This window comes from Salvelinus alpinus, chromosome 1, assembly GCF_045679555.1.
Source record: "Salvelinus alpinus chromosome 1, SLU_Salpinus.1, whole genome shotgun sequence".
Taxonomy (NCBI): Eukaryota; Metazoa; Chordata; class Actinopteri; order Salmoniformes; family Salmonidae; genus Salvelinus; species Salvelinus alpinus.
The window spans coordinates 21,036,435-21,049,709 of record NC_092086.1 but is presented as its reverse complement, the minus strand read 5'-3'; the positions used below and the strand labels follow the sequence as shown (position 1 = coordinate 21,049,709).

General features: G+C 43.6%; 1 protein-coding gene across 1 annotated transcript; it reads right to left on the bottom strand.

Moving 5' to 3' along the window:
- Window positions 1–117: 117 nt before the first annotated feature.
- Window positions 118–11,184, bottom strand: LOC139578194 (elongation factor Tu, mitochondrial-like). Its single transcript, XM_071405539.1, has 10 exons — window positions 11,110–11,184; window positions 10,420–10,466; window positions 10,036–10,180; window positions 9,656–9,822; window positions 6,237–6,506; window positions 5,000–5,132; window positions 4,230–4,334; window positions 2,599–2,750; window positions 673–792; window positions 118–557 (listed from the first exon to the last, which is right to left on the bottom strand). Exons 1-10 carry the CDS (start codon window positions 11,177–11,179, stop codon window positions 387–389), a joined length of 1,380 nt encoding a protein of 459 aa, XP_071261640.1. The 5' UTR covers window positions 11,180–11,184; the 3' UTR covers window positions 118–386.
- Window positions 11,185–13,275: the final 2,091 nt, after the last annotated feature.

Sequence of the window (13,275 nt, the reverse complement as noted above, 5' to 3'; positions counted from 1 at the left end):
TATATGAAGCAGCTAGTTCAGGTGACTATTGCTGCCCAAACCTGAATCTAAAGAACCTAGAAAACCTTTATTATACAAAGTCACCAAACAATGAAGTAGATGTGAAAACAGGCAGGATGTTATACTATTAAATACATTTTATTACACAAGAGGACAATGACAGTCTGGTCTTTTCACAGAAAGACAACTCTGAACATCTCATTGTGGGTCTTCTGGTTGGTCAGGAAAGAAGAGAGACATACAGTCTCAGTAGCTCCTTACTGCAGTGTGTGTGTGTGTGTGTGTGTGTCTAAAGACCGATATATTGGACAGCTAGATACTTCCTTCCCCACCATTAGTCCCCCTCCCCTTCCCTTCCCTCCCCTCCCATATTTTCTCCTCTCTCCTCAGCCCCAGTTGTGTTGGTCTTCCTCTGTGGTGGTCAGTATGTCAGTAACCAGGCCGGTGCCAATAGTTTTGTTGCCATCTCTGAGAGTGAACCGTTGACCTTTCTCCAGAATCATAGGCTGGCGCAGTGTGAGGGTCAGAGATGTGTCTTCACCTGGCATCACCATGTCCTGTTAGAGAGAGGAGAAGGTAAAGCACAGCCCTGGAACTATGGTGCACACTATTTTAGAATACACAAATCACATTGGGGAAAAATATTTCAAAAGGTGACAGATGGACACATACCTTGTCTCCTGCCAGGTAGACCCTGCAGGCCATGTCCCAGGTGAGTGAGAACATGACTGGCATGAAGTTACTGACAAAGGGCTTGTGTCTGCCTCCCTCCTCCTTACTCAGAACATAGACCTGGGATGAAGAAATGTTTTAATGACAGATTCTACAGCCATTCAATTAAAGAACACATATCCTAACCTTGGACTACGAGAATAATACACTAGTACATAAACACAATTTACAAATATACCACAAATACTACACCATAGTTAAGAGGGTCAAATTTAAAACGCTGAATGAAGGGAAATTATTTCAGAAGACTATATACTGGGAATACTAGACAGCAACACTACGCATACAGTACACCAACAGTTCACCCTCCTCTAGGGCTGCTAGCTGAAGATACAGACCTGGACTTTATTTATTTATGATACAGACCTGGACTTTATTTATCATACAGACCTGGACTTTATTTATGATGTGATACAGACCTGGACTTTATTTATGATGTGATACAGACCTGGACTTTATTTATGATGTGATACAGACCTGGACTTTATTTATGATGTGATACAGACCTGGACTTTATTTATGATATGATACAGACCTGGACTTTATTTATGATATGATACAGACCTGGACTTTATTTATGATATGATACAGACCTGGACTTTATTTATGATATGATACAGACCTGGACTTTATTTATGATATGATACAGACCTGGACTTTATTTATGATATGATACAGACCTGGACTTTATTTATGATATGATACAGACCTGGACTTTATTTATGATATGATACAGACCTGGACTTTATTTATGATATGATACAGACCTGGACTTTATTTATGATATGATACAGACCTGGACTTTATTTATGATATGATACAGACCTGGACTTTATTTATGATATGATACAGACCTGGACTTTATTTATGATATGATACAGACCTGGACTTTATTTATGATATGATACAGACCTGGACTTTATTTATGATATGATACAGACCTGGGCTTTATTTATGATATGATACAGGCCTGGGCTTTATTTATGATATGATACAGACCTGGGCTTTATTTATGATATGATACAGACCTGGGCTTTATTTATGATATGATACAGACCTGGACTTTATTTATGATATGATACAGACCTGGACTTTATTTATGATATGATACAGACCTGGACTTTATTTATGATATGATACAGACCTGGACTTTATTTATGATATGATACAGACCTGGACTTTATTTATGATATGATACAGACCTGGACTTTATTTATTTATGATACAGACCTGGACTTTATTTATGATATGATACAGACCTGGGCTTTATTTATGATATGATACAGACCTGGGCTTTATTTATGATGTGATACAGACCTGGACTTTATTTATGATATGATACAGACCTGGACTTTATTTATGATATGATACAGACCTGGACTTTATTTATGATATGATACAGACCTGGACTTTATTTATTATATGATACAGACCTGGACTTTATTTATGATATGATACAGACCTGGACTTTATTTATTATATGATACAGACCTGGACTTTATTTATTATATGATACAGACCTGGACTTTATTTATTATATGATACAGACCTGGGCTTTATTTATTTATGATACAGACCTGGACTTTATTTATTATATGATATAGACCTGGACTTTATTTATTATATGATACAGACCTGGACTTTATTTATTATATGATACAGACCTGGACTTTATTTATTATATGATACAGACCTGGACTTTATTTATTATATGATACAGACCTGGGCTTTATTTATGATATGATACAGACCTGGACTTTATTTATTTATGATACAGACCTGGACTTTATTTATTATATGATACAGACCTGGACTTTATTTATTATATGATACAGACATGGACTTTATTTATTATATGATACAGACCTGGGCCTGGACTTTCTGGTGGGGCTGGATGGAGCCTGGTTTGCTCATCACCATCCCTCTCCTAATGTCCTCCCTCTTCAGCCCTCGGACCAGAGCCCCCAGGTTGTCTCCTGCCTCGGCTCTGTCCAGAGACTGGTGGAACATCTCAATGCCTGGGGAGGAGAGAGGGGGAGCGAGGGAACCAGAGATGGAGAAGGGAGGTGAAGGGAGAACAATTAGACTCAGAATGGTGGTGTGTTTGGAGGTTTTGGATGGAGTTGAGGGGTTACCAGAGGGATATTATGGGTAACTGTCCATTAGTGGGTAATTAGTGCTAGAAGTGCAGTGGAGAAACTGTTGTAGTTGTAACTTGGTGTTAGAGCTAGTTCTGTCACCACTCTGTACTAGGGGTTAGGACTAGTTCTGTCACCACTCTGTACTAGGGGTTAGGACTAGTTATGTGACCGCACTGTACTAGGGGTTAGGGCTAGTTCTGTCAGTACACTGTACCAGGGGTTAGTTGTAGTTCTGTCAGTACACTGTACTAGGGGTTAGTTGTAGTTCTGTCAGTACTTTGTACCAGGGGTTAGTTGTAGTTCTGTCAGTACTCTGTACTAGGGGTTAGTTGTAGTTCTGTCAGTACACTGTACTAGGGGTTAGTTTCAATTCTGTCACTACAATGTACTAGGGGTGAGTTGTAGTTCTGTCAGTACTCTGTACCAGGGGTGAGTTGTAATTCTGTCACTACACTGTACTAGGGGTTAGGGCTAGTTGTCACCACTCTATACTAGGGGTTAGGGCTAGTTCTGTCAGTACTTTGTACCAGGGGTTAGTTGTAGTTCTGTCAGTACTCTGTACTAGGGGTTAGGGCTAGTTCTGTCAGTACTCTGTACTAGGGGTTAGGACTAGTTCTGTCACTACACTGTACTAGGGGTTAGGACTAGTTCTGTCAGTACACTGTACTAGGGGTTAGGACTAGTTCTGTCAGTACTCTGTACTAGGGGTTAGGACTAGTTCTGTCAGTACTCTGTACTAGGGGTTAGGACTAGTTCTGTCAGTACTCTGTACTAGGGGTTAGGACTAGTTCTGTCACCGCACTGTACTAGGGGTTAGGACTAGTTCTGTCACCGCACTGTACTAGGGGTTAGGACTAGTTCTGTCACCACTCTGTACTAGGGGTTAGGACTAGTTCTGTCAGTACACTGTACTAGGGGTTAGGACTAGTTCTGCCAGTACTCTGTACTAGGGGTTAGTTGTAGTTCTGTTAGTACTCTGTACTAGGGATTAGTTGTAGTTCTGTCAGTACACTGTACTAGGGGTTAGGGCTAGTTCTGCCAGTACTCTGTACTAGGGGTTAGTTGTAGTTCTGTTAGTACTCTGTACTAGGGATTAGTTGTAGTTCTGTCAGTACACTGTACTAGGGGTTAGGGCTATTGATGTCAGTCCACTGTGACAATGAACAGCAATTATAGTGTTAAACTGTACTTATAGGAATAATTCTAGAAATATGAACACAGTTTTACAGCATCTGTTACCTGTGCTACAGCTCTACAATTAGAAGAATGAAAGCTCTATGAATGACAAAAAATAGAATTGTTGGAAATGAATTGAAATCAATCTTTCTATAGTGGTGTGGCTCCCCATTCACTTACCAGTGACCACAGACTTGAAGGCACGGTTGTGCCCCACAAACTCACAGTCGTCGCCCTTCTTAATGACACCCCTCTCCAAAGTGCCAGTCACCACCGTACCCCTGCCTGAAAGAGGGATGAATGAATACACGTTTAATAAATGGTTTTGATACCCAGAGGGAGACGTGGTTAGACAACAGACAGATCAGAACAGAGACAGGAGCACTGACAGCTGACGGGACAAGTACATCATACGTGCATCAATCAAATAAACGGTGAAACAGAAAGGTACAAAGGAAACTGATACAAGTGCTTCCAAACAGTTACTGTTACTAAGTCACAACGACAGGGGGAGGAGAACGGAATGTTATAGATATACTGATTATTCCTACACACAGATGTACAGGAAACAGGCACGTTATTCCCATCACAAAACACATGCTGCACAGACATAAAACATCTTTGAAATGATTCAGTTATCAAGATAGCTCAGTGGCTACGGAAACCGTTGTCAAACACTGGGATGAGCCTAGCAAGGGGGCAGGCTCTGTATGCACGGGACAGTGGGATCCTATCGCAGTGTTTTATCTATTGTCATGTGTTCATCAGGAAACACCTATCTGAAGAGCTTGAATTTATCCCTGCACTACTTCTGAATGATGTCATTTTAAATAGCTTAACAATGAGTCAGGTCGATGGCAGAGTGAGGAGGAACTACCTAGTGGCAACACAGCTTTTTAACTAAATGACAAATCTGTGTTTCTTTATGATTTGAGCTAGTTGTCAGTCACCTGGGATCGAGTAGACTCCCTCGATAGGCAGCAGGAAGGGTTTCTCCAGCTCTCTCTTGGGCAGAGGGACGTATTCATCCACTATTGCTAGGAGCTTCAGCACTGCGTTCACCCCCAGGTCAGGCTGTTTGTTCTGGGTAGGTTAGATGAGGTGAGACAACAGGTAAGGTTTCACCTAAAAGCTAGCCTCATAATTACCAGACTGATTACCGCTGCGCTGTCTGTCTGGAAGGGATGCCGTTTGGGCCAAGAGGCGTTACACAAAACAAATTCAAAGGTGATTGGATCACCTTCAAACCAATCAGAAGAGAGACCACAGTGCTGCATTTTTCGGAAGTAACACAAGCACTTGCCATCTTTCAAGAGAAAGGCATATCGAACAGCAGGACAAATCGGCTAAATGAGCCAAAAAAGGCAGATAAATATATACATGTCAAAGTGAAAATAAAAATTGTAGCCCAACATCAGCCAGGGGTATATCTTAATGAATTTGCACCTAATGTTTTTGCCAAACTGTAGCGATGATAGAGATTAGGGTACTTTATCAGACTCAATACAGAGAAAGTCTTGATACAGTAACCTCAGATAGCCTTCCGTTCTCTAATTTAGATGAGATGCTTTCACACAGAATGGAGCAGCTCTGATAGGGAGCAGAGTTTATTTAGCAGAGTTCAGACTGTCATGTAAAGCTTTATATTTAGCCATCACCTTGGAAGTATGACGTTACATGTGTTGTTGTCTACTGCCTGTCAACAACGACGCTACGTGTCCGTCATCAACTAAACCACCCCCATAGTTCAGAGGATGCTGATTGGTCCAGAAGCAACGGTGATAGAAAAGATGGGGCTCGTGCTGTCGCAGCCCTACCAGACTGACACCCCTACCAGACTGACACCCCTGCCAGACTGACACCCCTGCCAGACTGACACCCCTGCCAGACTGACACCCCTGCCAGACTGACACCCCTACCAGACTGACACCCCTACCAGACTGACACCCCTACAGTGTTTAATGTAAGCTCGCGGGGTCAGGAGGATTTGTGAGGCTACCTAAAAGGAGCACATTGAAATAAGTCAGTTGACTTTGTGTTTTTAAACCTCAATTATGTTGCATGTTTGTATTTTAAAACGGTCAAATAAAATAAAATGGATCAACCTTGCCAGCGAGCTGATAGCCTATTTGAAGTTGTGAGGTTATTCTGTCACCGCCCCAACCCTACCTCGTACCATGCACTCACCTCCAGGGCACAGAGGGCCGAGCCGATGACGACGGGCGTGTTCTCACCGTCGTAGCCAAACTCTGTGAGCAGCTCTCTGATCTCCAGCTCAACCAGCTCCAGCATCTCCTTGTCCTCCACCGCATCCGCCTTGTTCACAAACACCACCACGTGCTCCACGCCGATCTGCCGGGCCAGCAGGAGGTGCTCTCTGGTCTGGGGCATCTGTCCGTCCGTGGCGGCCACCACCAGGATGCAGCCGTCCAGCTGAGCCGTGCCTGTGATCATGTTCTATAGGAGAAAGGTCAACATGTCACCTTGTGTGACCTTTCATACTGTCATTCTCTATTTCTTTACCTTTCATACTGTCATTCTCTATTTCTTTACCTTTCATACTGTCATTCTCTATTTCTTTACCTTTCATACTGTCATTCTCTATTTCTTTACCTTTCATACTGTCATTCTCTATTTCTTTACCTTTCATATTGAATAGTGCATTGTTGAGGATGAGCCTGCTAGTCACCATCTCTCGGTACTGTTTATACCTGCTGTATCCCGTGGCAAATCAACGTGGATTTGATCCAATGCCCCTAGCCTCTAACCCGCATTAAAATTCTGGTCCCGTAATCACAGTGTCTCAGTAGGAGTAGAGATCGAGGATCGGTTTTGCCTTTGAAATTACAGACCTGCCAAACACTTTGGCACCCCCAGTGGTTTAAAAAATAAATAATAATAATTACCAGGCAAGTCAGTTAAGAACAAATTCTTATTTTCAATGACGGACTAGGAACAGTAGGTTAACTGCCTTGCTCAGGGGCAGAACAACAGATTTGTACCTTGTCAGCTCAGGAATTCTATCTTGCAACCTTTCGGTTACTAGTCCAACGCTCTAACTACTAGGCTACCTGCTGCCCTAGTTAACTAGAAATATGTTTAAATGTACAATCAGGGCTCTCCCTAGGATTTTCTGACAAAGTGGTGCTGATGTAAGCCAAAGGTTGGGTAGGGGGAGATCCGGGGCGGTTTAGTCAACTTCCCCCTCAGGAAGTTGGAGCATTTAGCAATTTTGAAAAACCTGTAACTGCCATTTCCTGAAACCTAGAGTCTTAAATTATATCAAACAATGTAGCCAACACAGAAGTCTTGTTTGAGACTAAATAAAACTGAAGTGGTCTCGATGAAGCTTTCAAAAATGTTCTAGGTTCAATTTAGGGGTAATGATTATTCTAATTAATAGTTGTCTTTATGTGGAAAGTCTAGTGAAAATATAAACTGTCTTCATTTTGTTTGTGGAGAAAATTCGGAATAATTAAATTACTGGATGCAATGTAGCAGTCCAGCTGACTGTAGCGGTCCTGTTGACTGTAGTGGTCCAGCTGACTGTAGCGGACCAGATGACTGTAGCGGTCCTGCTGACTGTAGCGGTCCAGCTGACTGTAGCGGTCCTGCTGACTCTAGCGGTCCTGCTGACTCTAGCGGTCCTGCTGACTCTAGCGGTCCAGCTGACTCTAGCGGTCCAGCTGACTCTAGCGGTCCAGCTGACTCTAGCGGTCCAGCTGACTCTAGCGGTCCAGCTGACTCTAGCGGTCCAGCTGACTCTAGCGGTCCAGCTGACTCTAGCGGTCCAGCTGACTGTAGCGGTCCAGCTGACTGTAGCAGTCCAGCTGACTGTAGTAGTCCAGCTGACTGTAGCAGTAGGCTATCTGGAATATAAAACAACTGAACTAGGTCTATATGAGCTGGTTCCAGATCTCCATCCCTGACCTCATCCATCCAGTTAGGTCCGACTACCAGGCTGCCATTCATTCAACATGCCTTGTTGTCATCCCTGACCTCATCCATCCAGTGAGGTCTGACTACCAGGCTGCCATTCATTCAACATGCCTTGTTGTCATCCCTGACATCATCCATCCAGTCAGGTCTGACTACCAGGCTGCCATTCATTCAACATGCCTTGTTGTCATCCCTGACCTCATCCATCCAGTTAGGTCTGATTACCAGGCTGCCATTCATTCAACATGCCTTGTTGTCATCCCTGACCTCATCCATCCATCAGGTCTGACTACCAGGCTGCCATTCATTCAACATGCCTTGTTGTCATCCCTGACCTCATCCATCCAGTGAGGTCTGACTACCAGGCTGCCATTCATTCAACATGCCTTGTTGTCATGGCTGACCTGACTATTATCACATCATTAGCAGCCTACTGTTGACCTCCAGCTATATGAACAGGACAGATCAACAACTGATTCATTAACATGGGACTACTAGTCTTTAACGGTGAAAGACTATTAGTGGAACAGCTCTCACGGCCATGTCTGTTTCCATCCACACAGCGACGTGCACTGAACTACCGATGCACTGCACGTTTCCATGCTCGTCAATGCGCTCGCGCCTACTATGATGGTGGAGATCAAGGCATCTGTGGGGGTGTTCTCACTTCGTTGACTAAACGCTGTAGCTAACTACTTTCTTCGTAATGACGCCTTAGCTAAGGAGCCACCTACCAAATAATAGTGCTTATGTGCTTGACTAACACAGCCATTACCCTACCCGTATTCCTCACACATCAGTGGTATCAACAGACGAAGTGGAGAGCTGCCATCCAGCTGGAGGGAGCAAATAATACTAAAGCAGAGAGCGAGAGATTCTCTCCTCGCCCAGGACCTCTGATTGGCTCAGCTCCAACATCAGATGGTTGAGTCAAAAACAATGTGTTCTGTATATTTTAGAGTCGTTTCTTTAACCGGAGTACTTCTCCGGTTAATGATGCGCGCAAATCTCAAATTGCGCGCATGGTATGCAAAATGCGTGCAGGTTGGCAGGTCTGAAATTATAGTGAATAAGAGGGAGGAACTGATCCTAGATCAGCACTCCTACTGAGACCTTGTGAAAACGGGCCTCAGGGTTATGGATAAGCAACATGCCCAACATCCCTGTGCCGTATACCCATCCAATCCTGTCAGATCTTCTCAAACCCACAGAGGGGTTTACCTGACGACTCAAACTGAATTCTTCCACTGCTCTATGTTCGCTACATACTTCAGTCTGAGACTGCCATCATTTTAGTTTGTGGTGACGTCAAAATGATGGGTGTTTAACAAAACAAAAGTCTTCAGTGATTGGATCGTCTCTTACCAATCAGAGTATCAAAGCCAATGACGAATTTTCAAAATACCGCTTTACCCACGTGTGTTCTGGCTCTGGCCTAACCCATCAGTTTCTGGGACCAATCAGAATGGTTACAACGTGTTTGTGTTCTAGAAATCGTCAGGTAGGTACTCCGATCCAGACTCATTGTGGCATAAAAACTCTCGTCCGTGGATGTAGCCTGGCATTTGGCCGGAGCAAGGAGTTTGGGTAGCCAGGCAACAGAGAGGTATGGGTTTAGGGTGGATTTTAGAATGGGAATAACATGTGTGTTCAGGCGCTTGTGTTACCTTGACGTAGTCAGCATGGCCCGGGCAGTCTGTGTGTGCATAGTGTCTGTTGGCTGTGGTGTACTCTACATGGGATGCATTGATGGTGATGCCCCTGGCCTTCTCCTCGGGGGCATTGTCAATGTCCTCATACTTCTTATAGCGGGCGCCTCCAGCCTCAGCCAGCACTGGGAACCACAAAGGCTCAATTAGAAACATACAACAGCATCAAATATAGAACACACAGCATCTGACAGAACATTGTTATTTTGCTGGCAAATGCTTTGATTGGTCAACAGTCCACAGTAACTCAGTGGGTTTCAAGCACGCTTGTTATCTGTTTAGTTTGAATTCAATAATACAGATGTAAAGTGAGAAAAATAAAAGGTGACATCAGTTACCTTTGGTGATGGCAGCCGTTAGAGTTGTCTTGCCATGGTCAACATGGCCGATCGTGCCAATGTTCACATGGGGCTTGTCTCTTGCGTATGTTTTCTTGGCCTTGGCCTCTGCTGCAAAGTTCCGCCGAGTAAATGGCACTGCACACTGAGAGAGAAAAAGGATGAAGAAGAGTGTTTGATGGACAGCAGGAACAGAAGACACATATGGGCAGGAGATCAGTCCAAAAAAGGCAATCGTGAACCCAGTTTTTGCCACCCAATGCATTACTAAAACCAGCAAACATTACTACCCCCTAGGACTGTGATTTTATATCCCTGATTGGTTAGCCATAGGATGTGTGAATGACTGCATACTCATACTCAAAACACTGTCTAGGTACTCACCAGTTTATAGGAGCTGTGCAGGAGACCCGGTGAGGAAAGCTGAAGGGCTAGAATGATAACATGTATTTAGTAATCAGGTGACCGTCGACTGTGTCAAGAGAAGTCGCTAGCTAAATATGACATGGTGTACATACATGGCTTAGGGCCATCTAGCTTCGTCCTGCAACATAAGGGATTATGTTGAGACATTGGTTTTATTATATACAACTCATAAGACTAATGTCACAACAAAACCCCTTAGCTATGTTGCGGGACGAAGCTAGGCCATCCATAATGTGTATAGGCTAGTTATCTGTTATAACCTAGGCTACATCAATACACGTTACTGTTCGCTGTATGTTATGCCTTCAAAATGCAAATGTGTCTGACGCTAGCTACATCGTTAGAAAACTAATTTCGTTTTTAACTGTGTCTGACACGTTTCTGATAGGCCTAACGTTTTCACAACGCAAGAGATAGCTAGTTTAACTAATATTATTTAACGTGACCTTGCTCTGCCTGCGGAACGAGTAGAGCGGCTAGCCTGCTACAGCATCCTTGCTCACTAGGGTTAATTCAAACACCACATACGTTTCGTCGCGATTAAAAAGCAAAACATTATAATGGTAAATAAAGACTATTAATAATTGAACGCAGTAAATTACAATATTGGGCGTGTGGTTGTGAATGCATTGTATAACTTTAACTAACCAGAGAAACATGCACGAAACCCAACGAGCGCCGCCATCTTGGACTGACAAGGGAATGAAAGTGACGTCATTACATGGTAACTGTTTCTTCTTCTTCGTCTGTGGGTTATATGGCGGACAACAACCCAAAAAGGTGTGTGGCCACCACCAACTGGATGGGTTAAAACCAAAACAAGGTAAAAAGAAAATCCATACGTGATAGGGAAACTAACTTAATCCACCCAAATAAAAATAGTACATTGACAAAACAAAACTCTCACTTCTTCCTTCTTTCAATTCTCCATATCTCCTTTCCTTTCTCATGCAGGGTGAAAGAGAATGAGGAGGCCAAAGTCAGGGCTGTCCAAAGCATATCACATGCAGTAGCTGTTAAAAGGGTTGAGGGTTTGAATGGTGCACCTGAAGAGTCCTTGGGGGTGGATAGGCCTTCACTGCAGGCTGCAGGGGTTGCCTTTCACCAGCAGGATCTTGACATTTTAAAGGTTAATAAGGTGAACTTTGTGGCCTTTATAGCTATGGTAATTAATGGCACTGCCAAGGTGGAGAGAAGGTCCAGGAATATAGAAATCATTGTGGAAGTGGCGGAGCGGTTCCTGGGGCTGAAAGATTTCTCAGCGAAGGAGTGACATGGAATATTGTCACAGGCCGTACCACCCTCTCAGTCCCTAGAGCCTGAGAAAGGAGATGTGGAGAATTGAAAGAAGGAAGAAGTGGGAGTTTTGTTTTGTCAATGTACTATTTTTATTTGGGTGGATTAAGTTAGTTTCCCTATCACGTATGGATTTTCTTTTTAACTTGTTTTGGTTTCAAGGGGAGGGCTAACGTCTTATCGGCTCTTAATTAACCAACCATGGTATTTTTTTGTGTTTTTGTGTTGTTCGTAACTTGTTTTGTACATAATGTTGCTGCTCTCGTCTCTTATGACTGAAAAGAGCTTCTGGACATCAGGACTGGGATTACTCACCTCAAATTGGACGAGGAGTTCTTCTTCAATGAGTCGGACACGAGGGATATACTACGGACACCCGACCAGGCCCAGATCTCTGTGATTCGCTGGAAAAGGAAACGTAGGTTTTGCGGAAAGAGATCAGGATACCTTGTGAGGATCAGGCGATGAGTGGCTAATCTGCCCTGGCCTTCTGTTCTGCTAGCTAATGTTCAATCGCTGGAAAATAAATGGGACGAACTGAAAGCACGTATATCCTACCAACAGGACATTAAAACGACGACATTAAGAACATACAGCTGGTGGGTTATACTTTCTATCGGCAGGACAGAACAGCAGCCTCCGGTAAGACACGGGGTGGGGGCCTATGCATATTTGTAAACAATAGCTGTTGCACGATATCAAAGGAAGTCTCAAGGTTTTGCTCACCTGAGGTAGAGTATCTCATGATAAGCTGTAGAGAGTTTTCATCTGTATTTTTCATAGCTGTCTACATACCACCACAGACAAAGGCTGGCACTAAAACCGAACTCAATGAGATGTATTCCGCCATAAGCAAACAGGAAAATGCTCATCCAGAGGCGGTCCTTCTAGTGGCCGGGGAATTTAATGCAGGGAAACTTAAATCAGTTTTCCTAATTTCTATCAGCATGTTAAATGTGCAACCAGAGGGAAAAAAATTCTAGACCACCTTTACTCCACACACAGAGACGCGTACAAAGCTCTCCCTCACCCTCCATTTGGCAAATCTGACCATAACTCCATCCTCCTGATTCCTGCTTACAAGCAAATATTAAAGCAGGACGCCCCAGTGACTCAGTTTATACAGGACTGTTTTGCTAGCACAGACTGGAATATGTTCTGGGATTCTTCCGATGGCATTGAGGAGTACACCACATCAGTCACTGGCTTTATCAATAAGTGCATCGAGGACGTCGTCCCCACAGTGACTGTACGTACATACCCCAACCAGAAGACATGGATTACAGGCAACATTCACACTGAGTTAATGGTAGAGCTGCCGCTTCAAGGTGTGGGACTCTAACCCGGGAGCGTATAAGAATGCCTCTATGCCCTCCAACTAACCATAAAACAAGCAAAGAGTCAATACAGAAATAAGATCGAATCGTACTACACCGGCCCCGATGCCCGTCGAATGTGGCAGGACTTGCAAACTATTACAGACTACAAAGGGAAGCACAGCCGAGAGCTGCCCAGTGA

Excerpts from the sequence above, each read along its gene's own strand:
- LOC139578194 (XM_071405539.1), bottom strand. The coding sequence starts at position 11,179 with ATGACGTCACTTTCATTCCCTTGTCAGTCCAAGATGGCGGCGCTCGTT. Across the intron at positions 10,181-10,419 it reads TGCACAGCTCCTATAAACTG|TGTGCAGTGCCATTTACTCG; the intron begins GTGAGTACCTAG and ends TTTCTCTCTCAG. Across the intron at positions 558-672 it reads TCTACCTGGCAGGAGACAAG|GACATGGTGATGCCAGGTGA; the intron begins GTATGTGTCCAT and ends TCTCTCTAACAG.